Source organism: Bos mutus, chromosome 4 (assembly GCF_027580195.1).
Source record: "Bos mutus isolate GX-2022 chromosome 4, NWIPB_WYAK_1.1, whole genome shotgun sequence".
Taxonomy (NCBI): domain Eukaryota; kingdom Metazoa; phylum Chordata; class Mammalia; order Artiodactyla; family Bovidae; genus Bos; species Bos mutus.
The window spans coordinates 86024255-86048678 of NC_091620.1; the positions used below are offsets into that span (position 1 = coordinate 86024255).

The window sequence follows — 24424 nt, forward strand, 5'->3', positions numbered from 1 at the left end:
GTTGACCAGTTTTCCCAGCACCACTTGTTAAAGAGATTGTCTTTAATCCATTGTATATTCTTGCCTCCTTTGTCAAAGATAAGGTGTCCATAGGTGCATGGATTTATCTCTGGGCTTTCTATTTTGTTCCATTAATCTATATTTCTGTCTTTGTGCCCATACCACACTGTCCTGATGAGTGTGGCTTTGTAGTAGAGCCTAAAGTCAGGCAGGTTGATTCCTCCAGTTCCATTCTTCTTTCTCAAGATTGCTTTGGCTATTCGAGGTTTTTTGTATTTCCATACAAATTGTGAAATTATTTGTTCTAGCTCTGTGAAGAATACCATTGGTAGCTTGATAGGAATTGTATTGAATCTATAAATTGCTTTGGGTAGTATACTCATTTTCACTATATTGATTCTTCCAATCCATGAACATGGTATATTCCTCCATCTATTAGTGTCCTTTTTGATTTATTTCACCAGTGTTGTATAATTTTCTATATATAGGTCTTTAGTTTCTTTAGGTAGATATATTCCTAAGTATTTTCTTCTTTTCATTGCAACGGTGAATGGAATTGCTTCCTTAATTTCTCTTTCTATTTTCTCATTATTAGTATATAGGAATGCAAGGGATTTCTGTATGTTGATTTTATATCCTGTAACTTTACTATATTCATTGATTAGTTCTAATAATTTTCTGGTGGAGTCTTTAGGGTTTTCTATGTAGAGGATCATGTCATCTGCAAACAGTGAGAGTTTTACTTCTTCTTTTCCAATTTGGATTCCTTTTATTTCTTTTTCTGCTCTGATTGCTGTGGCCAAAACTTCCAAAACTATGTTGAATAGTAGTGGTGAGAGTGGGCACCCTTGTCTTGTGCCTGACTTTAGGGGAAATGCTGTCAATTTTTCACCATTGAGGATAATGTTTGCTGTGGGTTTGTCATATATAGCTTTTATTATGTTGAGGTATTTTCCTTCTATTCCTGCTTTCTGGAGAGTTTTTTTTATCATAAATGGATGTTGTATTTTGTCAAAGGCTTTCTCTGCATCTATTGAGATAATCATAGGGTTTTTATTTTTCAATTTGTTAATGTGGTGTATTACATTGATTGATTTGTGGATATTGAAGAATCTTTGCATCCCTGGGATAAACCCACTTGGTCATGGTGTATGATCTTTTTAATGTGTTGTTGGATTCTGATTGCTAGAATTTTGTTAAGGATTTTTGCATCTATGTTCATCAGTGATATTGGCCTGCAGTTTTCTTTTTTTGTGGCATCTTTGTCAGGTTTTGATATTAGGGTGATGGTGGCCTCGTAGAATGAGTTTGGAAGTTTACCTTCCTCTGAAATTTTTGGAAGAGTTTGAGTAGGATAGGTGTTAGCTCTTCTCTAAATTTTTGGTAGAATTCAGCTGTGAAGCCATCTGGACCTGGGCTTTTGTTTGCTGGAAGATTTCTGATTACAGTTTCAATTTGCCATGCTTGTGATGGGTCTGTTAAGATTTTCTGTTTCTTCCTGGTCGAGTTTTGGAAAGTTGTAATTTTCTAAGAATTTGTCCATTTCTTCCATGTTGTCCATTTTATTGGCATATAATTGCTGATAATAGTCTCTTATGATCCTTTGTATTTCTGTGTTGTCTGTTGTGATCTCTCCATTTTCATTTCTAATTTTATTGATTTGATTTTTCTCCCTTTGTTTCTTGATGAGTCTGGCTAATGGTTTGTCAATTTTATTTATCCTTTCAAAGAACCAGCTTTTGGCTTTGTTGATTTTTGCTATGGTCTCTTTTGTTCCTTTTGCATTTATTTCTGCCCTAATTTTTAAGATTTCTTTACTTCTACTAACCCTGGGGTTCTTCATTTCTTCCTTTTCTAGTTGCTTTAGGTGTAGAGTTAGGTTATTTATTTGACTTTTTTCTTGTTTCTTGAGGTATGCCTGTATTGCTACGAACTTTCCCCTTAGGACTGCTTTTACAGTGTCCCATAGGTTTTGGGTTGTTGTGTTTTCATTTTCATTTGTTTCTATGGAAATTTTGATTTCTTTTTTGATTTCTTCTGTGATTTGTTGGTTATTCAGCAGCATGTTGTTCAGCCTCCATATGTTGGAATTTTTAATAATTTTTCTCCCATAATTGAGATCTAATCTTACTGCATTGTGGTCAGAAAAGATGCTTGGAATGATTTCAATTTTTTTGAATTTACCAAGGCTAGATTTATGGCCCAGGATGTGATCTGTCCTGGAGAAGGTTCCGTGTCTGCTTGAGAAAAAGGTGAAATTCATTGTTTTGGGGTGAAATGTCCTGTAGATATCAATTAGGTCTAACTGGTCTATTGTATCGTTTAACGTTTGTGTTTCCTTGTTAATTTTCTGTTTAGTTGATCTATCCATAGGTGTGAGTGGGGTATTAAAGTCTCCCACTATTATTGTGTTATTGTTAATTTCCCCTTTCATACTTGTTAGCATTTGTCTTACATATTGCAGTGCTATTATGTTGGGTGCATATATATTTATAATTGTTATATCTTCTTCTTGGATTGATCCTTTGATCATTATGTAGTGACTTTCTTTGTCTCTTTTCACAGCCTTTGTTTTAAAGTCTATTTTATCTGATATGAGTATTGCTACTCCTGCTTTCTCTTGGTCTCTATTTGCATGGAAAATCTTTTTCCAGCCCTTCACTTTCAGTCTGTATGTGTCCCCTGTTTTGAGGTGGGTCTCTTGTAGACAACATATGTAGGGGTCTTGTTTTTGTATCCATTCAGCCAGTCTTTGTCTTTTGGTTGGGGCATTCAACCCATTTACGTTTAAAGTAATTATTGATAAATATGATCCCGTTGCCATTTACTTTATTGTTTTTGGTTTGAGTTTATACACCCTTTTTGTGTTTCCTGTCTAGAGAATATCCTTTAGTATTTGTTGGAGAGCTAGTTTGGTGGTGCTGAATTCTCTCAGCTTTTGCTTGTCTGTAAAGCTTTTGATTTCTCCTTCATATATGAATGAGATCCTTGCTGGGTACAGTAATCTGGGCTGTAGGCTTTTTTCTTTCATCACTTTAAGTATGTCTTGCCATTCCCTCCTGGCTTGAAGAGTTTCTATTGAAAGATCAGCTGTTATCCTTATGGGAATTCCCTTGTGTGATATTTGTTGTTTTTTCCCTTGCTGCTTTTAATATTTGTTCTTTGTGTTTGATCTTTGTTAATTTGATTAATATGTGTCTTGGGGTGTTTCGCCTTGGGTTTATCCTGTTTGGGACTCTCTGGGTTTCTTGGACTTGGGTGATTATTTCCTTCCCCATTTTAGGGAAGTTTTCAACTATTATCTCAAGTATTTTCTCATGGTCTTTCTTTTTGTTGTCTTCTTCTGGGACTCCTATGATTCGAATGTTGTAGGATTTAATATTGTCCTGGAGGTCTCTGAGATTGTCCTCATTTAATTAGTTTTTCATTTTTCCTCTCTGATTCATTTATTTCTACCATTCTATCTTCTAATTCACTAATCCTATCTTCTGCCTCTGTTATTCTACCATTTGTTGCCTCCAAAGTGTTTTTGATCTCATTTATTGCATTATTTATTATATATTGACTCTTTTTTATTTCTTCTAGGTCCTTGTTAAACCTTTCTCGCATCTTCTCAATCCTTGTCTCCAGGCTATTTATCTGTGATTCCATTTTGATTTCAAGATTTTGGATCATTTTCACTATCATTATTCGGAATTCTTTATCAGGTAGATTCCCTATCTCTTCCTCTTTTGTTTGGTTTGGGGGGCATTTATCCTGTTCCTTTACCTGCTGGGTATTCCTCTGTCTCTTCATCTTGTTTATATTGCTGAGTTTGGGGTGTCCTTTCTGTATTCTGGCAGTTTGTGGAGTTCTCTTTATTGTGGCGTTTCCTCACTGTGGGTGGGTTTGTACAGGTGGCTTGTCAAGGTTTCTTGGTTAGGGAAGCTTGTGTCGGTGTTCTGGTGGGTGGAGCTGGATTTGTTCTCTCTGGAGTGCAATGAAGTGTCCAGTAATGAGTTATGAGATGTCTATGGTTTTGTAGTAACTTTGGGCAGCCTGTATATTGGAGCTCAAGGCTGTGTTCCTGTGTTGCTAGAGAATTTGCATGGTATGTCTTGCTCTGGAACTTGTTGGCCCTTGGGTGGTGCTTGGTTTCAGTGTAGGTATGAAGGCGTTTGATGAGCTCCTGTCAATTAATGTTCCCTGGAGTCAGGAGTTCCCTGGAGTCAGGGTTTGGACTTAAGCCTCCTGCTTCCGGTTTTCAGTCTTATTTTTACAGTAGTCTCAAAACTTCTCCTTCTATGCAGCACCATTGATAAAACATCTAGGTTAAAGATGAAAAGTTTCTCCACAGTGAGGGACACCCAGAGAGGTTCACAGAATTACATGGAGAAGAGAAGAGGGAGGAGGGAGTTAGAGGTGACCCGAATGAGATGAGGTGGAATCAGTAGAGGAGAGAGCAGGCTAGCCTGTAATCACTTCCTTACGTGCACTCCACAACTGGACCGCTCAGAGATGTTCACGGAGTTATACAGAGAAGAGAAGAGGGAGGAAAGATACAGAGGTGGCCAGGAGGATAAAAGAGGGGAATGAAAAGGAGAGAGACAGATCCAGCCAGTAATCAGTTCCCTAAGTGTTCTCCACCATCTGGAACACACAGAAATTCACAAAGTTGGGTAGAGCAGAGAGGGGTTAGGGAGGAGACACAGGCGACCTGGTGGAGAAAAAGGAGAGTCCAAAGGGGGAGAGAGCAGTCAAGCCAGTAATCTCGCTCCCAAGTAAAAATGGATACTGAAGATTGGGTTCTTAAAGGTACAAAATTGATAACAAATATCAAAAAGCAAAAATTAAAAATCTAGAGTAGAGTTTGGAATTTTGAAAATACAATGTTAAAGAAAAGAAGAAGAAGAAGAAAGAGAAAAAGAAAAAAAAAACAAAGTCACAAAAATTATAAAAAAAATATAGGTACAAAATTGATAACAAATACCAAAAAGAAAAAATTAAAAATCTAGAGTAGAGTTTGGAATTTCAAAAATACAATGTTAAAGAAGAAAAAAAAAGAGGAAAAAAAAAGTCACAAAAATTATTAAAAAATATATATGAAGTTTGCTTTTTAAAAAATAGGGTCTTTTTTTTTGCAAAGTAATAGTAGGTTATAAAAGTGAAAATTAAAGGAGTAATAGAGGACTTAAAATTTTTTAAAAATTAAAAAAGAATGGTCTTAAAAATAGTAAAAATATATCTAGGACTTTCTCTGGTGGTGTTGTGGGCAGTGTGAGTGGGGTCAGTTCATTTTCGGCTAGTTCCTTGGTCCGGCTTATATTTCTCAAGATCTATAGGCCCCTTCCTGTGTAGTTGGTACTAATGACAGGGTTTTAATCTATTGCACCTGTTGCTTCCCAGGGGGTTCCCTCTGTTTTAGCTTCTTGTGTTTGCTGGTCTCTTCAGTGTCTGATTTCCACCCTGACACAAAGGGGGCGGTGGTGGACACTTTTTTTTTTTTCTTTAGGCTCACTTGTTCAGTCGCGCTGTGGGGAGGGAGGGACGCTGCAAAGAAATAACACTGGCGTGTGCTCGCAGTGCCTCAGCCACACTGGGTTTGCCCTCGCTCAGGGCGCGTGTGCCCTTCCTGCCCACACTGCTCAGGCTCTAGGTTGCTCCCCCGGGAACCGTCCAAGGGCAGCCCTGGGCTGCATGCACCTCCCAGGTCTAAGCCACTCAGGTTCAGGCGCTCGGGTAGTCCTCAGAGGCACAGACTCAATTGGGCCTGCGTTTTGTGCCCTTCCCAGGTCCGAGCAGCTCAGGAGATGAGGTGTTTGGCGAGTGCAGTCGCTGCGACTTATCGCCTCCCCCATTCCTGCCGCTTAGTTTTCTGGGTGTACAACCGGCGCACGTTCTCAGGTGAATGTTGACCGTCCAGAACCCCAAGAAGTCTTAGTTAGCAAAGAAGCCTGCTTACAGTTTTGTAGATCATGTCTCTCTGGGGCTGCGATTGCCCCCTTCCAACTCTGGCTGCCTGTCACCAGAGGGGGATGGTCTGCAGCCGGCTATCTCTGTTCAGTCCTTTGTTCCGTGCGCGGGCCTGGCGGTGTCTTAGGTTAGGGCTGGCTTTTCCCGTGGTAGTTATCCCACCGTCTGGTTTGCTAGCCCAAGTTAGTTCGCTCAGATAGCGCTCAGGGCATTCAGGCCAGGTCCTTATTCTAAGTGATGCAGCTCGCGCCTCCCTGCCCAGCCCCCACTTGCTAGTGGCGGGTGCAGGCGTCTGCGCTGCTTTTGTGCTGGGGGAGTTACCGCTGGGCTCGTAATCTGTGGGTTTTAATTATTTATTTATTTTTCCTCCCTGTTATGTTGCCCTCTGTGCTTCCAAGGCTCTCCACAGACTCGGCAGTGAGTGTTTCCTGGTGTTTGGAAATTTCTCTCTTTTTAAGACTCCCTTCCCAGAATGGAGCTCCATCCCTCCCTCTTTTGTCTCTTTTTTTGTCTTTTATATTTTTTCCTATCTCCTTTCCAAGACAATGGGCTGCTTTTCTGGGTGCCTGATGTCCTCTGCCGGCATTCAGAAGTTGTTTTGTGCAATTTACTCGGCGTTTAAATGTTCTTTTGATGAATTTGTGGGGGGAAAAGTAGTCTCCCTGTCCTACTCCTCCGCCATCTTCGCTCCTCCCCTTGTCCACGGACTTCTCATTGCACTGGCTTCTCTAGTTTTCAGTGTACATGTCTTTTTGTCTCCTTGGGTAAACTTAGTCCTAAGTGTTCTTTTTGATGCTATTGTAAATTGTTTTCTTGATTTACTTTTCAGATTACTTATTGCTAGTGTATAGAAATGCAAGTGATGTTTGCATGTTGACTTCATACCGTGAAAAAACTGAATTCATTTATTAGCTCCAACAATTTTTTTGTAGATTCTTTAGCATTTTCCATGTATAAGACCAGGTATCTGTGAATAGAGATAGCTTCAGTTTTTCCTTTCTGATTTGGATGCCTTTTATTTCTTTCTTTATAGCTAGAACAGCCAGTACTATGTTGAATAGAATTGGCAGAAGCAGGCATCCTTACTTTATTATTAATCTTAGCTGGGAAATTTTTGGTTTTCCACCACTGAGTATCGTGTTAACTGTGGGTTTTTCATAAGTCTTTATCATATTGAGGAAATTCCTTTGTTCACTTTTTATTATGGGAGAGTACGAGATTTTATAAAAAGCTGTTGCTGTATCAATTGTGATTATCATGTAGGTCTTTTTCTTCATTCTATTAATGTAGTGTATTACATTGATTTTCCTATGTTGCACCATCCTTGCATTACTGGGATAAATCCTACTTGGTCATGGTGTACAGTGAGATCCCTACATACAAATGAGTTCTGTTCTGAGTGCTCATTTGTGAGTCCGGTTTGTTAGTAAGACCAACAAAGTTAGCCTAGGTACCCAACTAACATAGTCAACTGTATAGTACTGTACTGTAGTAGGTTTATATATTTCACACAAATAATATATAAAAAACAAACACAAAAAATAAAACGTTTAATCTTACGGTACCTTGAAGAATACAGTAGTACAGTACAACAGCTGGCATATGGAGGCTGGCATTGAGTGAACAAGAAGAATTACTGACTGGAGGAGGCAGAGATGGGGAGATGGTGGAGCTGAAGGATCATCAGCAATAGGAGACGGAGGGCAATTTGAACAACCACTTGCAGAGGATGCATGCTCATGACAGTGTACACCAGACATGTGAACTAACTTACATGATTGATGTGAACACACGTTCACATCTTTGAAAGTTGGCAACTTGAAGGTTCATATGTAGGAGACTTACTGTATCATCCTTTTAATCTGCTGTTAAATTCAATTTTCTAGTAAATTGGAGAGGATTTTTGCATCTATTCCCTGATGGCTCAGCGTATAAACAGTCCACCTGCAATGCAGGAGACATAGGAGACATGGGTTTGATCCCTTGGTCAGGAAGATCTTCTGGAGGAGGAAATGGCAATCTACTCCAGTATTCTTGCCTAGAGAATCTCATAGACATAGGAGCCTGGCAGGCTGCAGTTCATGGGGTCACAAAGAGTCAGATGTGACTGAGTGATAATATTTGGATTTCAGACATAAGGAATATCAGTCTGTAGTGTCTATTCTTACAGTGTTTTTGCCTAATTTTGGTATCAGGGTAATGCCGGTCTCATTTTATGAGTAAGGAAATGATCCCTCCTCTCTAGTGTTTTTGGAAGAATTTGAGAAGGATTAGTGGTTGATTTTTTTTTAATTTAGAATTCATCAGTAAAGCCATCTGATCCAGAACTTAACTTTGTAGGGAGGTTTCTGATTGCTGATTCATCTCATTACTTGTTACACGTCCAGTCGTATTTCTATTTTCTCTTGAGTTAGATTTGGTCATTTGTGTATTCCTCAGAATTTGTCTGTGGCTCAGACGGTAAAGTGTCTGCCTGCAATGCGGGAGACCTGGGTTTGATTCCTGGGTTGGGAAGATCCCCTGGAGAAGGAAATGGCAATCCACTCCAGCACTCTTGCCTGAAAAATCCCATGGACAGAAGAGCCTGATAGGCTACAGTCCATGGGGTCACAAACAGTCGGACACGACTGAGCGACTTCACTTCACTTCATCCAGTTTATTGTAAATGGTTGTTCAAAATGTTCTCTTGTGGTGCTTTTTTTATTTCTGTAAAGTCAGTAGTGATGCCCTCTGTTTCATAGTTTATTGTAATAATTGATGTCTTCTCCCTTTTTTCTAGTCAGTAGAGCTAAAAGCTTGTCAATTTTGTTTATCTTTACAAAGAATCAACTTTTGGTTTAGTTCACTTTCTTTGTTTTTCATATCTGTATTTTGTTTATCTCTACTGTGATCTTAATTTGTTTTTTTGCTGGCTTTGGGTCTAGTTGGCTCTTCTTTTTCCTAATTCCTTAAGGTGTGCAGTTAATTTACTGATTTGAGATTTTCTTCTTTAATATAAATATTTAGAGCCATGAATTTCCCTCTGAACAGTGCTTTTGCTTCATTCTATAAATTTTGGTAAGTTCTGTTCTGCTTTTCATTTATCTCAGTGTGTTTTCTGATATACCTTGTGATTTCTTCCCAACCAGTTGGTTAAGAGTGTGTTGTTTTATTTCTACATATATGTGAATTTTTCAGTTTTTCTTCTGTTGCTTTTTAGCTTCATCCTATTGTCATTGAAGAAGATACTTGGTATGGTTCCAGTCTTTTTAAATTTATTGAGTTACTCTGTGCCCTAATATATGGCTATCCTGGTGAATGTTCCATGTGTACTTGAAAAGAATTTATATTCTACTATTAGTGGCTTATTCTCATTCTGTCTTTTGCACACGTGCATGCTAAATTGTTTCAGTTGTGTCTGACTCTTTGTGACCCTATGGACTGTAGCCCACCAGGCTTCTCTGTCCATAGGTTTCTCCAGGCAAGAATACTGGAGTGGGTTGCCATGCCCTTCTCCAGGGGATCTTCCCAGCCGAGGGACTGAACCTGTATCTCTGCATTGCAGGTGGATGCTTTACCTTTGAGCCACTGTCTTTTGGGTGTAGTTGTTGTTCAAGGCTTGAACAGTGTTGTTCAAGGCTTCTGTTTCCTTGTTGATCTTATGTCTACATGTTTTATCCATTATTGAAAGTTCGATATTGAAGTCTGTGACTGTTGTTGTAGAGCTGTCTAGTTTTATTTTCAATTCTGTTAGAGTTTGCTTCATGTATCTTCGAACTCTCTTGTTGGGTACATACATTTTTATAGTTGTTATGTCTTGATGAGTTATATCTTTCATCAGTACATAATGTCCTGTTTGTCTCATTCAGCTTTTCACTTAAAATACAGTTTGTCTGATAATAATACTGCCACTCCAAATAGAAAAAAAAATCTGTAGCCACTCCAGCTCTTTTGGTTACCATTTTTTTCATCCTTTTATTTTTAACCTAATGTGAAGTCAGGTGGGCCTTAGGAAGCATCACTACAAACAAAGCTAGTGGAGGTGATGGAATTCCAGTTGAGCTATTTCAAATTCTAAAAGATGATGCTGTGAAAGTGCTGCACTCAATATGTCAGCACATTTGGAAAACTCAGCAGTGGCCACAGGACTGGAAAAGGTCAGTTTTCATTCCAATCCCTAAGAGAGGCAATGCCAAAGAATGCTCAAACTACTGCACAGTTGTACTCATCTCACATGCTAGTAAAGTAATGCTCAAAATTCTCCAAGCCAGTCTTTAGCAATATGTGAACCATGAACTTCCAGATGTTCAAGCTGGATTTAGAAAAGGCACAGGAACCAGAGATCAAATTGCCAACATCCGCTGAATCATGGAAAAAGCAAGAGAGTTCCAGAAAAACATCTCTTTCTGCTTTATTGACTATGCCAAAGCCTTTGTATGGATCACAATAAACTGTGGAAAATTCAAGAGATGGGAATACCAGACCACCTGACCTGCCTCTTGAGAAACCTATATGCAGGTCAGGAAGCAACAGTCAGAACTGGACATGGAACAACAGACTGGTTCCAAATAGGAAAAGGAGTATGTCAAGGCTGTATATTTTCACCCTGCTTATTTAACTTGTATGCAGAATACATCATGAGAAACGCTGGGCTGGAGGAAGCGCAAGCTGGAATCAAGATTGCCGGGAGAAATATCAATAACCTCACGTATGCAGATGACACCACCCTTCTGGCAGAAAGTGAAGAGGAACTAAAAAAAAGCCTCTTGATGAAAGTGAAAGTGGAGAGTGAAAAAGTTGGCTTAAAGCTCAACATTCAGAAAACGAAGATCACGGCATCCAGTCCCATCGCTTCATGGAAAATAGATGGGGAAACAGTGGAAACAGTGGCTGACTTTATTTTTCTGGGCTCCAAAATCACTACAGATGGTGCCTGCAGCCATGAAATTAAAAGACGCTTACTCCTTGGAAGGAAAGTTATGACCAACCTAGATAGCATATTAAAAAGCAGAGACATTACTTTGCCAACAAAGGTCCATCTAGTCAAGGCTATGGTTTTTCCTGTGGTCATGTATGGATGTGAGAGTTGGATGAGAGAGTCCCTTGGACTGCAAGGAAATCCAACCAGTTCATCCTAAAGGTGATCAGTCCTTCGTGTTCATTGGAGGGACTGATGTTGAAGCTGAAACTCCAATACTTTGGCCACCTGATGTGGAGAGCTGACTCATTTGAAAAGACCCTGATGCTGGGAGGGATTAGGGGCAGGAAGAGAAGGGGACGACAGAGGATGAGATGGTTGGATGGCATCACCGACACAGTGGACATGGGTTTGGGTGGACTCTGGGGTTGGTGATGGACAGGGAGGCCTGGCATACTGCGGTTCATGGGGTCGCAAAGAGTCAGACACGACTGAGTGACTGAACTGTTTTCATATCTAAAGCAAATCTCTTGAGGATAGTATATAGACTGTGATTTTGTTCATTTTGCCAATCTCTACCTTTGCAGAGTTTAATATATTTATATTTAAGATAATTACTGATGAGGGAGAATTCTGCCCTTTTGCTATGTATTCTGTAGGTCTTATGTGTTTTTGTTCTTCAGTTCCTTCATTCCTGCATTTTTTGGTATTTAGTTGATTTTTTTTTTTTTTTTGTAGTGTACCATTTTGATTTCCCTGTCTTTCTTGTCTCTATTTTTTAAGCCGTTTTCTTTATGGCTACCTTGGAAACTACGTTTAACATCTTAAATTTATAACAACCTAGTTTGAATAATACTGGCTTAGTTTCAGTAGTATACACTGTGCTTTTGTCCATCATGGTGCTGTCCTTTTTATTTTGTCACAGATTACGTTTTTTTACATTGTGTGTTCATGGACATAAATTTTTATTACTAGTTTATGTATTTGTCCTTTAAAAAAACTGTTAAGCATTGTTGCTCTGTCTCCCATGTTTCCTATAAACTGATAGTTAGATTTGGAAACTTAAAAATAGTAATCAGTAAATTTTATTATTTTTTAGAACAGTAAATCAAATAGTTCATCTTATTTGTTTCCTATCATATCCTGTTCAGTTGTTAGCCAACATCCATTATAAAGTTTCCTCCCTGATATTTTTACCTAATGGTTTTAGTGGCCGTTGATGATCATTACCAATATCTCTATTATTTCATTACAAGTTGCTGAGTAGTGATATTTTTTCATTCATTCTTACTGCCTTTATTTTTAATTTTTTTTAAAGGTTTTTTATGTGAGCCATTTTTAAAGTCTTTGTTGAATTTGTTACAGTATTGCTTCTGTTTTGGTTTTTTGGCCAGGAGGTATGTGGTATCCTAGCTCCCCAACCAGGAATTGAACGCACACCCCCTACACTAGAAGGCAAAGTCTTACCCACTGGGCCAGGAGGGAAGTCCCTAGATTGTTACTTATACTTTCTTATTCACATTTTGAAAAGATACTATTTCAGCTCAGGGAGATAGTCTTATAGAAACATTGAACAGAGGAGGCCCAATAACTATTTGAGGGAATTTCTTGGTGGTCCAGTGGTTAAGACTTGGTGATTTCACTGCCATGGACCCAGGTTTGATCCCTGATCAGGGAACTAAGATTCCACAAGCTGTGTGGCATGACCAAAAAATAAAAAAGTGTTTGACCCCTTCTGGGGTCTCATAGAGTCGGACACGACTGAAGCGACGTGGCGGTGGCAGCAGCAGTGCCCACTTTCAGACCTTTTACTCTAATTCCATTTTATTGCTTTGACTGAATTCCTATCACCAGGAAAGAGAGCTTTGTACTGAAAATTGTTATATCATTTATATCATTCTCCAACCGAGGAAAATAGTCATCATCCTTGGGCAGCAGTTCCCAACCTTACTGGCACCAGGGATTGGTTTTGTGGAAGACAGATTTTCCATGGGGAGGCAGGGGGAGAGTTTCAACATGATTTAAGCACATTACATTTATCGTGCACTTTATTTCCAATATTACATCAGCTCCACCTCAGGTCATCAGGCATTGGATCCCAGAGGTTTGAGGACCCCTGCCCTAGGGAACTTATTAAATAATGCTTTTACTTAATTTTACAGTCATTTGAGCTCTGTATGAGGGAACTAAAGGCCAAGCACACTGTATTCTCTATTGCCATGTAACGAATTACCCAATATCTTAGTAGCTGGGAACAACAAACACTTCCTTGTCATCTCGCATTTTCTGTCTGTCAGGAAGCCAGGCGCAGCTTAGCTGGATGCCTCTGACCTCATTGCTATAGTCAGGGTGTCAGCCAGTGCCGTGTCCCCACCTGAAGGCACTCCTGCAAGAGGATCTGTGTCTAGACTCAAGTGGTTATTAGTAAGGTGCCTTTCCTCCCAAGCTCTAGTTTAGAGGCCTCTCTACAGGGCAGCCCCCAGCATGGCAGCAGGCTTTCCTCAGAGTGAGGAAGTGAAAGCGCATGAGAGAGCTCACTTTGTAACCTGATTTCAGAAGTGACTTCAAACTGCTTTTGTCCTGTTCTTTTTGTTAGAAAGAAGACACCAAGACCATCCTACACACAGCGTGAGGGGTTATACCAGGGCATTAGGAGCAGGAGGCAGGGACCACTGGATGCATCTTAGAGGCCACCTACCACAGACACCAAAGCATACAACCTGACGGCAGGCACGCCTTTGAAACATATGTTATACTAGGCCTGAGTAGTTTTTGCTCTTGGCTGTTGAAAATAGCCTCTTGTTATTGAAAATCTCAATTGCAGTGTATATCATAGAACTTAATCTCTGACTAAAGCCAGCTTTACTAGGTAAACTCTTTGTAGTAACATTATAGTGTTTTCTTTCTCATAATACATTCTCTTTCATTTTTCTTTTTTCTCATAGTCCTGGTTGCTGCTATGAAACAGCTATGACAAGATTATTTTATCATGGCCGTACAGAGACTGTGCGACCATGTACAGTAGAAGCAGTCAATTGGTGCCAATCCATGCAGAATCCTTCTACCAGTGTGAGTATTCAAAAAGAAAAAAAATTAAGATAAGTTGTCTGTTCTAAAGGAAACATGACCCTTGAATAACTAACTTCTTCAAATCCCTGAATCAGTAAAATATTTTCAAACATTTTTTCCTGGAAACTGTCAAACATTTCTTCATTTGCCAGTGAAGTATGCCCTTGGAGAGAATAAGAAACAGGGAAGACCTGATAAGCCCATTTGTGTCATCTTCGAGGCAAAATAATTTCCCACACCTTGAGTATTTCACTACTGTTGATCTGCCTTTAGATAATACTCATACAATGCAGACTGTTCCCAAACGCCTTTACAAGGAAACTTTTCTTGATGTGGTTGAACGTTTTTGAAATGAGATTTTTTTTTTAATATTAGAACCAATATAGCTTTATATGTTTTGTTTTGTTTTATACTTACTTTTAAGCATTTACCACAAAAGGGTGGTATGTTCCCACTGCTGTTTTGGTATTGCATTTGCTTCTTTAGTCTTGATAGACATAGTTATAGTTATATATTGTTGTGTAGTCACTGTTGTGTCCAACTCTTTGCGACGCCATGGATTGTACCCCACCAGGCTCCTCTGTCCCTGGGATTTCCCAGACAAGAATAATGGAGTGGGTGACCATTTCCTTCTCCAGGGGATATTCCTGACCCAGGGATCGAACCCCTGTCTCCTGCATTGCAGGCGGATTCTTTACCACTGAGCCACCAGGAAAGCACCTAGTTATATATGTGTTACCTTATTTTAATTTCATGGAGCTGCTTAATTATCTTTTTTGTACAACTATGCTTTCGTTTTGCAATCATAATTGCTTTTGTCTTTATACTTGTTAATATCACTTTAGTGCTACCCACAAGTTCCTATTTTCTTGTTCTGGAAAGGAAATAAGTTTCGGAGCATATAGGAAGGAAAAGGCAGTGGAAGAGGGTAAGGGTTGGGAGGAGGGATAGATTGGAAGTGGGGAATTGACATGAACACACTGATATATTTTAAATGGATAACCGACTAGGACCTACTATAAAGCATAGAGAAGTCTGCTCAGTATTCTGAGCATAATAACCTAAATGAGAAAAGAATCTGCAAAAGGATGGATAAATGTATATGTAGAACTGAATCACTTTGATGTGCACCTGCAACTAACACCACATTGTTAATCAACTGTACCCCAATATAAAACATATTTTTTTAAAAAAGGCAATAGAAGTGCAGAAAACGACACAAAAATTATGTGTCTTAAGGTCTTTCTTGAAATCTTTCTTTTTTCTCTTCTGAATTACCCAAATTCTAATTACTTTGAGCTCAGGTTTTTCCGTTTGGTTTCTGTACAGTTTGTTATTAAAGTATCTCTTGATTTTTAATACAGCTTCTTGAGCGGAAGCACATGATGTTAGAAGCTTTTGCAAAACATAATAAAATGATGAAAGATTGTTCAACTGGAAAAGGTACTTACACTGGAATTATTGTCACTCAAAAAAAAAAAAAAATTCTCTTGTGCAGGAAACTCTTATCTAACTTCAAGTTTGGGGTTCTATTGCAGGATTTGACCGTCATCTCTTAGGCCTCTCACTCATAGCAAAGGAGGAAGGCCTCCCTGTTCCAGAACTCTTCACAGACCCCCTCTTCTCCAGGAGGTAACATAAAGTGGTGTCTTGTCACCTCAGCAGTTCTTCTTCCTGGATGTTAAAAGCTTTTCAGAAACAAGCCTCTGTAAGCCTAGTAAAATATCCTTTCTTTGTGCTGTGCAGTGGAGGAGGTGGAAACTTTGTTCTCTCAACCAGTCTGGTTGGTTATTTAAGAGTCCAGGGCGTGATGGTTCCCATGGTGCACAATGGCTATGGATTCTTCTATCATATCAGAGATGACAGGTAAGGCTGCTCTTTTTTATTCTTACTGTGCTCATTTTCGTTTTTTGAATGTCTTCCCTCCACTATGATTCTGATGTTATCATCTGTCACTTGCTCCATGGGCAGTTATTTTTTACCACTTAGGTGTTTGGTGCATAATTAGTCTCTCTTTCCTGCTTTTGAGACTTTTGTGAAATCAGTCCTTGAGGTGTTTTGTGCACAACACCATTTCAAGATTGACTCGGTGACCATGTCATCATCATCCTCCAAAATCAGTACACATATTACAGTACACTTGTTCTACCTCAGGTATTTGATGCTAAGTTCAGGTAAAAACTGATGGTCTATACATATGTGGTGGTTAGTACAGTCATAGACAATAGCAATGATACCAAAAAAGACAAGGTAAATTAACTTATATTCAGAAAAGGATGGTTTACCCTGTCAGATGCATTTCATTTTTATTGTATGGGGTTTGACTTAAATTTTTGGAAAGAGTGAGAAAGAAAATACTAAAACCTGGCAAGAGAAAGAGTGGTGGAGAACAAGATAATTAAGAATTGACAAAGACTTGGAAAGTCCCTGTTCATAGCATCTGGCTGTCTCTTTTGTAAGAGCTTGGGTCAGGGAATTAACATAACGAGGCTACATTTAGCACTGTGTGAATAAGAAGAGAGCAGGCTTAGAGGCATTTCAGGTGGAATGTGAAAAATGGAAGTAATGGTTTGTCTGACATGTTTCACTTTCTGAAATACTGTTTCTCTACTTTTCCTTTTTTAAAGAATTTAGTCAGTATTATTTTTTTCAAAATTTTATTATCTGCCTCCATGTCAAGCGTGGTTTGTGTATACCCGAGGTGCTTGTGTTTGTTGACATCTAAGTCTTAGATGGCATATTCCCATAGTCATATTTGCAGTTTCTATACATTAATTTATAAATTAATGATAAAGTTTAAACATAGATCTTATTATCCTTTTTTGTAATAGTCAGAAGTCAAAAATCATCATCACATACAGAGAAACCTGAAGATTGTAACATATTTCCTGGCAAGTTGTGGATCTCACCTTGCATGCAGGGTTAAGAGTTTAGGCCATATATGCCTCAGGTCTTTGACTTTTTGAAAAAATACATTTTTCATGATCCTGGGACGGAACTTCCATTCACTCATTCAGGAAATATTTAGTGAGAACTTATAATGTGCCGAAGATTGTTTTGTGTGCTCAGGACACAAGACAGAGGAGATCCCCTCTCTTGTAGATTGTAGTTTTTACATGGGAAATAGGAACAAAAGGAAACAAATAAGTAGGGTGACTGCAAATAATGATGAATATTATTGAGTCAGTGTGGTCATAGAAACAAGCTGGCAGGGAGACAGAGCACTGCTTTATGTAGTGTGTGGTCAGGGGACGTGTCTGAGGAGGGCTCATGAGGCTGAGATGTCGAGGGTGTGAAGGAGTTCATCAAATGAATTGCTAGGAGGACAGCCCTCCAGCATCTGTCCCCTGCTCGCTCTGCAGCAGGTCCTCCGTGCTCTTCTTGCTTTCGCTTTTCCTTCCCTGCAGACCATTCTCTGCGCAGCAGCCCTGATGGCCAAATGGAACCCAGGTCATACTCTCCTACTCAGAATCCTCCGAGGGCTTTTCCTTTCAGTCACACGAGATCCAGAGTCCTCCTGAGAGACCTCATGATCTTGCTCTCATCTGCCTCTCTGACCTTGTCTCCTGCAGTGCTTCTAATTGCCTCCACTCCAGCCACAAAGGCTACCTTGTACCTGCCAGGAAAGCACTATCCTCGAGGCCCTCACAGTTGTGATTTCCTCCTTTTAGTAGTCTCTTCCCTGCAGTATGTGCAAAGGTAACCCCCTTATTTCAAAGGCTCTCATCAGAGAGACCTTCCCTGACCATCTAAAATAGCAGTCCCCCTTCTCCACACACACTTGTTGTATTTTAACATTTATAACCACCCAGTCTGTGTGTGTGTGTGTGTATTATCTATCTTTACTTCCTAGAATATAAGCCTGCAAGAACATGATTTTTAATTTTTTTGAATCTCCAGCTCAACACATTGTGCTCATTCCTATTTCCCAGTGACTTTGTTGTTTAATAGAAGCACACAAATCTGAGGCTAGGGAAGAGCTTGGAATATTAAGGGGCAGTATGGCTATACATTAACAATTGAGTGGGAAGTTAGTAGAAAAAGAGATAGAAGAGGGGGAGACCAGAGCTAAAACTGGTAGGAAGGGCAGTGTTCTCAACCCTAGTGCATCTGAGAATTACCTGAAGAGCTTTGGAAGCAGTATTCCTGAAGGTACTGATTTGGTTGGGGTGCTCCATTGATGTAGGGTCTTGTAACATGGTAAAGAGTTTGGATTTCCTCCAAAAAGTAACGGGAAGCATTTTACCAATTTTAAGTATTAAAGTTAAACTTGTTGTATTTACATTTGAGAAGGACCCTTGGCTGTTATATGCAGAATAAATTAGGTAGATAGTAATATGAACAAGAATGAGATGAAAGAAATCAGGAAGCATGGATGGTATGTATGTTGAACAAGGCAGCTGATACTGAAGGTGGAGAGCATGGAGAGGTTTGAGAGATGTTTTGGAGGTAGAACCAGTAAGACTTACTGATGGATTACTGATTCCAATGGTGGCATTTACTGGGATGGAGAAAATTAGAGGGGAAATGGGCATGTTAGTGTAGAAGTAATAATTTCGTTTTGTACATGATCACTTCAAAATTTCTGCTAATACAGGAATTAATTATAATTTGTATTTATATACAAGATAATATGCCAGTAGGCAGTTGGATATATGAGTTTGGAGCTCAGAAAACAAGTCAGAGCTCAAGGTGTACTCAATTTCTGAGTCATTACTGTGTATATACCCCAAATACATGGAAATTCTCTGAAAGGAATTTTTCATTCATTGTTAAGCTTGAAAATGTACGACCTAGAGAAAGTTAGTTTATTTTTGAAATAGCATTTTATTTTATGTGTACTTCATGCTCATTGTTAAAAATATTTTGTAAAATATGGAAAAATATAAGAACAAATTTAACGTTTCTGTTATAAGACATGACATATCTTTCTAATGTATAATGTGCATTGATTATAGCGTATACTTTTTTATAAATGTAGATCATATTATAATTATTTTTTTGTGAATTGCATTCTCAATATTATTTCAGCCATTTCTCAGTGCCATTAAATATGCTTTGAGGTATTTTTGGTTGAGTAATATTTAGTCTTGTTGTTTAGTCACTAAATTGTGTCTGACTCTCTGTGACCCAATGGACTGCAGCATGCCAGGTTTCCCTGTCCTTCACTATCTCCCAGAGTTTGCTCAAATTCATGTCCTTGAGTCAGTGATGCCATGCAACCATCTCATCCTCTGCTGCCCTCTTCTTTTGCCCTCAATCTTTCCCAGCATCAGTGTCTTTTCCAGTGATTTGGCTTTCCGCATCAGGTGTCCAAAGTATTGGAACTTCAGTATCAATCCTTCCAATGAATACTCAGGGTTGATTTCCTTCAGGATTGACTGGTTTGATTTCCTTGCAGTCCATTGGACTCTCAAGAGTCTTTTCCAGCACAGTTGGAAAGCATCAACCTTCTTTATGGTCCAATTCTCACATCTGTACATGACTACAGGAAAACCCACAGATTTGGCTATACAGACCTTTGTCAGAAAAGTGATGTCTCTGCTTTTGAATATACTGTCTAGGTTTGCCATAGCTTTGCTTCCAAGGAGCAAGCAAGTATCTTTTACTTTCATGGCTCCAGTCACTGTCTGCAGTGATTTTGGAGCCCAGGAAAAGAAAATCTGTCACTGCTTCTACTTTTTCCCCTTCTGCTTGCCGTGAAGGGATGGGACTGGATGCTATGATCTTAGTTTTTTGAATATTGAGTTTTAAGCCAGCTTTATCACTCTCCTCTTTCACCTTCATCAAGAGGCTCTTTAGTTTTTGGCCATTAGAGTGATGTCATCTGCGTATCTGAGGTTTAGTCTTATGGATTTCCATAATTAAACCACTTCCCTACTATCTTCACTTTTTCTCATTACAAATAATAATATGATAATTAGTGTTCCTTATTTTATCATATCATTGCCAACTTTAGGCATTATAAAGCAGTCTATACAAATTTTTATAGGAAAATATAACCTAACCTGAATTCATATGAAGCAGAACATTTTCTCTTTGTTTATTGGCATCTGTGTATATTCTTTGGTGAATTGTGCATGTAGGAATGATTATTCTTTCTATAGTTTAAAAATATAACTGAATTTTTAAAAAAAATTTAACACATAAATAGAAATTGTTACTCTTTGTGAAGAAATACTTAGCTTTTGCTAAATATTTGAGAGGTGTATGTACAGTATAGCTAGAAAATGCCTACTGATCATGAATCACCGGTGAAAGCAAGGCAGGACTTTCTGTAGGTTCCTGTATATCTTTCAGCAAATATAATCCACTCAAACATTGGTTTCATTATTATATAGTGGGCCAGAACATGTTTTTATGTCATTCTGCTTAATCTAAAGTACATGTCAAAGATAACTACTTTCCTGTCTTAATTTTCAGTGATGTGAAAATCGCATGGTCATCCACAGACTTATATTATACAATATTTTGATTTTAACTTGAGCATAATGCATGTTTTGGTGTAGAAAATTTGTGTGTCTGTAAAGGGGAAAGCTAGTTACAAGAAAATTAATTAGTAACCACGTTTCTGCTCTGAGCCCTCGAAGAGCCAGGCTTTCTTCCTATTTATTTCAGCTTCCTGGGGCCACCTTTATCAGCTACTGCATAGGGGATTTCTTCACCAGGAGCTTCTAGAAGAACATAGTGTGGAGGGCATATCTTGGCTTCAAGAGAGTTTCTCTGGCTTTTCTAGAAACAGCCTTTCTCTCCTCTTACCCTTCTTTTTCTATTTTATTATTTTTGTTTACTCTCTTCAAATATTCTTTAAAAATAGTTCAAGTTTTATTGCAGACAGTGGCATGAATTCATTTAACTCATCCCATTTGTGGCATGTTAGAAAGGTCTTTATAGGAAAAGGCGAGTTTATTTAGCACACTAAGACCTAACTCCAGAGCACCCTTGAGCTCTGCATAGTTTCTTGTCCCCTTTTGTCCTTACTTAGGCTCTAGTTACAAGGTAAATTAGGAGTTGTGCTATATGGAAGAATGTGGCTTTACTTTCTATTGTGTCAGGCTACATTTACCCACAGTGAGCAAGCAATCCTGTTTCATACACGAATAGGCAGGTGGAACAGAGGTCATGGCTTTCTTCACTGTCACCACTTGGAGCCTTTTCCATTTGACATTGTGTTGTACTTAATCATTTATTATTTGTACTTCACAGGTTTGTTGTGTCCTGTTCAGCCTGGAAATCATGTCCAGAGACTGATGCAGAGAAGCTAGTTCAGCAGGTTTTTCATGCTTTCTATGATATGATGCAACTGATGGAAACGCCTCATCTCTAGAGACTAATCATTTATTAAGCACTTACCAAAATATATAATTGGGTGCCAGGAGTGGGTGGTATTGTGAGACAGGAAGGGATGTTAACTGAAGGAAACTTGTTAAATGTAGAGATCAGTAGAATCATGCTCTCAAAATTTATCCTGACATAGAAAGTAGAAATATTTTTAAGCTTCCTCTGATGCAGCAATACAAATTACAATATGACTATAGAACTATGCATAGTTTAAGATCAGCCTCAACAATGCCAATCTACAGATTTTAACAGTGCAAATCTAACTCTCAGATATCTTTGTTGGTACCTAAGTAGGTAATAAGTCTTCTTTCTGGACATCATCGTAGAGTCCATCTTTCAAGCACTTTAATATTTCCTAGTTGCCAAAGGATATGAAATACATGATTGGATGCTAACTTCCCTGAAATCAGTGGTTCCACATTCACCACAGGGATACAAGCCTACTATGTTTGGGAAAGACCACTACAATTTAATCTAAAAGCTTATGTTGGACAGAATTAGGTTGTAGTAAGGAGGTTTACACCCTCTGACACATACGAAAAACCGCCACAAATTTATTATATCCTTACATTGAATTGCCCAAAGTTTGTTTGGGTTTTTCCATAGCATTTCCATAGTTTTTCTTACAGAAAAACCCAAATGAACTTTCTGGCCAACCCAATAATTAGTTTTGTGAACATGAACTTAAAGCACTTATATTTAAACTTAATGACTTTACAAGGATTGAATACTAAATCAGATTCTCAGGATTTCTTTTTCCTTTATCCAGTTTTGTAGTTTTTACCCTCAGGAAATAAAATTTTCAAAATCATATAGCTTCTTGTTTTGTGTTTGAGTGATTCATTCCTCTGTGGCCTTCTACTTTCTGTTCAGTTGCATATTTGTTGTCTAATAAATCCCCCCAGAACTTCCTGTCTTAAAACAGGTGGTCATCTCATGATGTGTCAGTGGATTGAGCCCACTCGCACGGCTGTGCTGCTGTCTTGCCTGAGTTACAGCGCCGCCCGTACCAGGTAGGCGGATGAGGCTGGAAAGCCTGAGACAGCCTCACGCCTGCCTGAGGCCATAGTGGCTGGGACTTGTCTGCATGGTGTTTGATCATTCATGATTCTAGCCTGGACTTCCGAACTGGGCAGTGGAAATGTTCTAGTAGGGAAGGGTAGAAGTTGAAAGACCTCTTGAGGCCTAGGCTCTGAAGTCACGTTGAAGTCATATGATGTCCCTTTTGTGTGCACTTGGCTGGAACGAGTTACCAGAGCAGCCCAGGATCAAGTGGAGGAGGGAAAAGGTTTTACCTCACAGTAAGAGGAGCAGCAAAGTAATTTGTAAATGATTTGGTAAATGTACATGAGTGGGCACAAGAGGGCATGGTTTATTGGGGGCCATTTTGTAGCAACCTACCACAAATATTACAATACATTTAGTGCACTGGTTGTAGAATATATGTCCTTTTTTGGTTACATTTTCATAGGTTCTGGTTTTGATGACTGGTTGCCATTGTTATTCCTTTGTGAAAACATTCAGAGTTGGCCTCTATGGCATTTGATGTATCCAGGGAGGCCTGGCGTGCTGCGATTCATGGGGTCGCAAAGAGTCGGACACGACTGAGCAACTGAACTGAACTGAACTAAGAGTTAATATAGACTACAAAGATGAAATCTGAGTCAAGACCTTTATACTCACTAGTACAAGTGTTGACTTGATTGTCAGCACACACAGAATCATTTGGGTTTTTTTTTTCTTTTAAAAAAAATATTTAATTGGGGGAAAGTGGCTTTATAATGTGTTGGTTTCTGCAGTACAACAATGTGAAATGTCATAAGTCGTAAGTCATTAATGTCATAAGTATACATATATCATGTCATATGTATAATGTCATAAATAATAATGTCATAAATGTCATAAGTATACATATATCATTTCCCTCTTGAGCTGCCCTTCTCTCCCCACATAGTGGTTGTACCAATTTACATTTTCACCAACAGTATAGGAAGGTTCCCTTTTCTCTACACCCTTTCCACTATTTGTTATTTGTAGAGTTCTTAATGGCCATTCTGACTGATGTGAGGTGACACTTCATTGTAGTTTTGATTTGCATTTCTCTAATAATTAGCAATGTTGAGCATCTTTTCATATGCCTGTTGGTGATCTGTATGTCTTCTTTGGAGAAATGTTTAGAACTTCTGGCCATTTTTTGATTGGGTTGTTTGTTTACCAAGTTGTAGAGCTGTACATTTTGGAAATCAGTCCCTAGTTGTTCACATCATTTGCATATATTTTCTCCCATTCTGTAAAAGCTTGTAAATTTGATTAGGTCCATTTGTTTATTTTTGTTATTACTTCTGTTGCCTCGGGAAACTGACCTAGAAAACACTAGTATGGGGACTTCCCGAGTGGTGCAGTGGCTAAGACTCCATGCTCCCAATACAGGGGAGCCCAGGCTCAATCCCTGGTTGAGGAACTAGATCCCACATGCTGCAACTAAAAAGATCCTGCATGCCGCAGTGAGGATAGACGATCCCACGTGCCACAACTAAGACTTGGTGCAGCCAAATTAAAAAAAAAATGGTATGAATTATGTCAGAATGTTTTGCCTATGATCCCTTCTAGGGAGTCTCATGGTGTAATGTTTATGTTTGTCTTTAAGCCACTTTATCTTCACTTAGAGTGTGAGGGAGAATTCTGACTTCATTGGTTTACATGAAGCTGTCCAGCTTTCCCAGTACCACTTGCTGAAAGAGATTGTCTTTTCTTCATTGTATATTCTTGCTTTGTTTGTCAAAGATTAATTGACTGTAGGTGTGTGGTTTTACTTCTAGGCTGTCTGTCCTGTTCCATTGACCCATATGTCTGTTTTTGTGCCAATGGTTAGGCCTCCTGCTTTGTTCTTTTCCTGAAGGAAAAGAATTGCTTTGGCAATTCTGTGTCTCTTATGGTTCCATAAGTATTTTAGGATTATTTTAGTTCTGTGGAAAATGTCATGAATAATTTGATAGGGATCGGATTACATCTTCAATGTACAGTTTTATATACCTAAACTTTTTACTTTCTTTTTTTATTTGTATATAGTTGATTTACAATGTTCCAGATATACAGCAAAGTGAGTCCATTATTTTCATGTCTATTTTTCAGATTCTTTTCCATTATAGATTATTTCAAGATATA

The 24424-nt window shown here is 38.8% G+C and overlaps 1 protein-coding gene across 2 annotated transcripts in view; it reads left to right on the forward strand.

The window, feature by feature from the left end:
• Positions 1 to 22070, forward strand: part of CROT (carnitine O-octanoyltransferase) — a 61496-nt gene extending 39426 nt beyond the window's left edge. For both annotated transcript variants that reach the window (XM_005900998.3, XM_070369721.1), the window contains exons 14-18: positions 13795 to 13918; positions 15283 to 15361; positions 15457 to 15550; positions 15665 to 15784; positions 21125 to 22070. In XM_005900998.3, the coding sequence (XP_005901060.3) occupies positions 13795 to 13918; positions 15283 to 15361; positions 15457 to 15550; positions 15665 to 15784; positions 21125 to 21245 (538 nt within the window). In that variant the 3' untranslated portion in view covers positions 21246 to 22070. The remainder of the gene's footprint in view (positions 1 to 13794; positions 13919 to 15282; positions 15362 to 15456; positions 15551 to 15664; positions 15785 to 21124) is intronic.
• The last annotated feature ends 2354 nt before the right edge of the window (positions 22071 to 24424 follow it).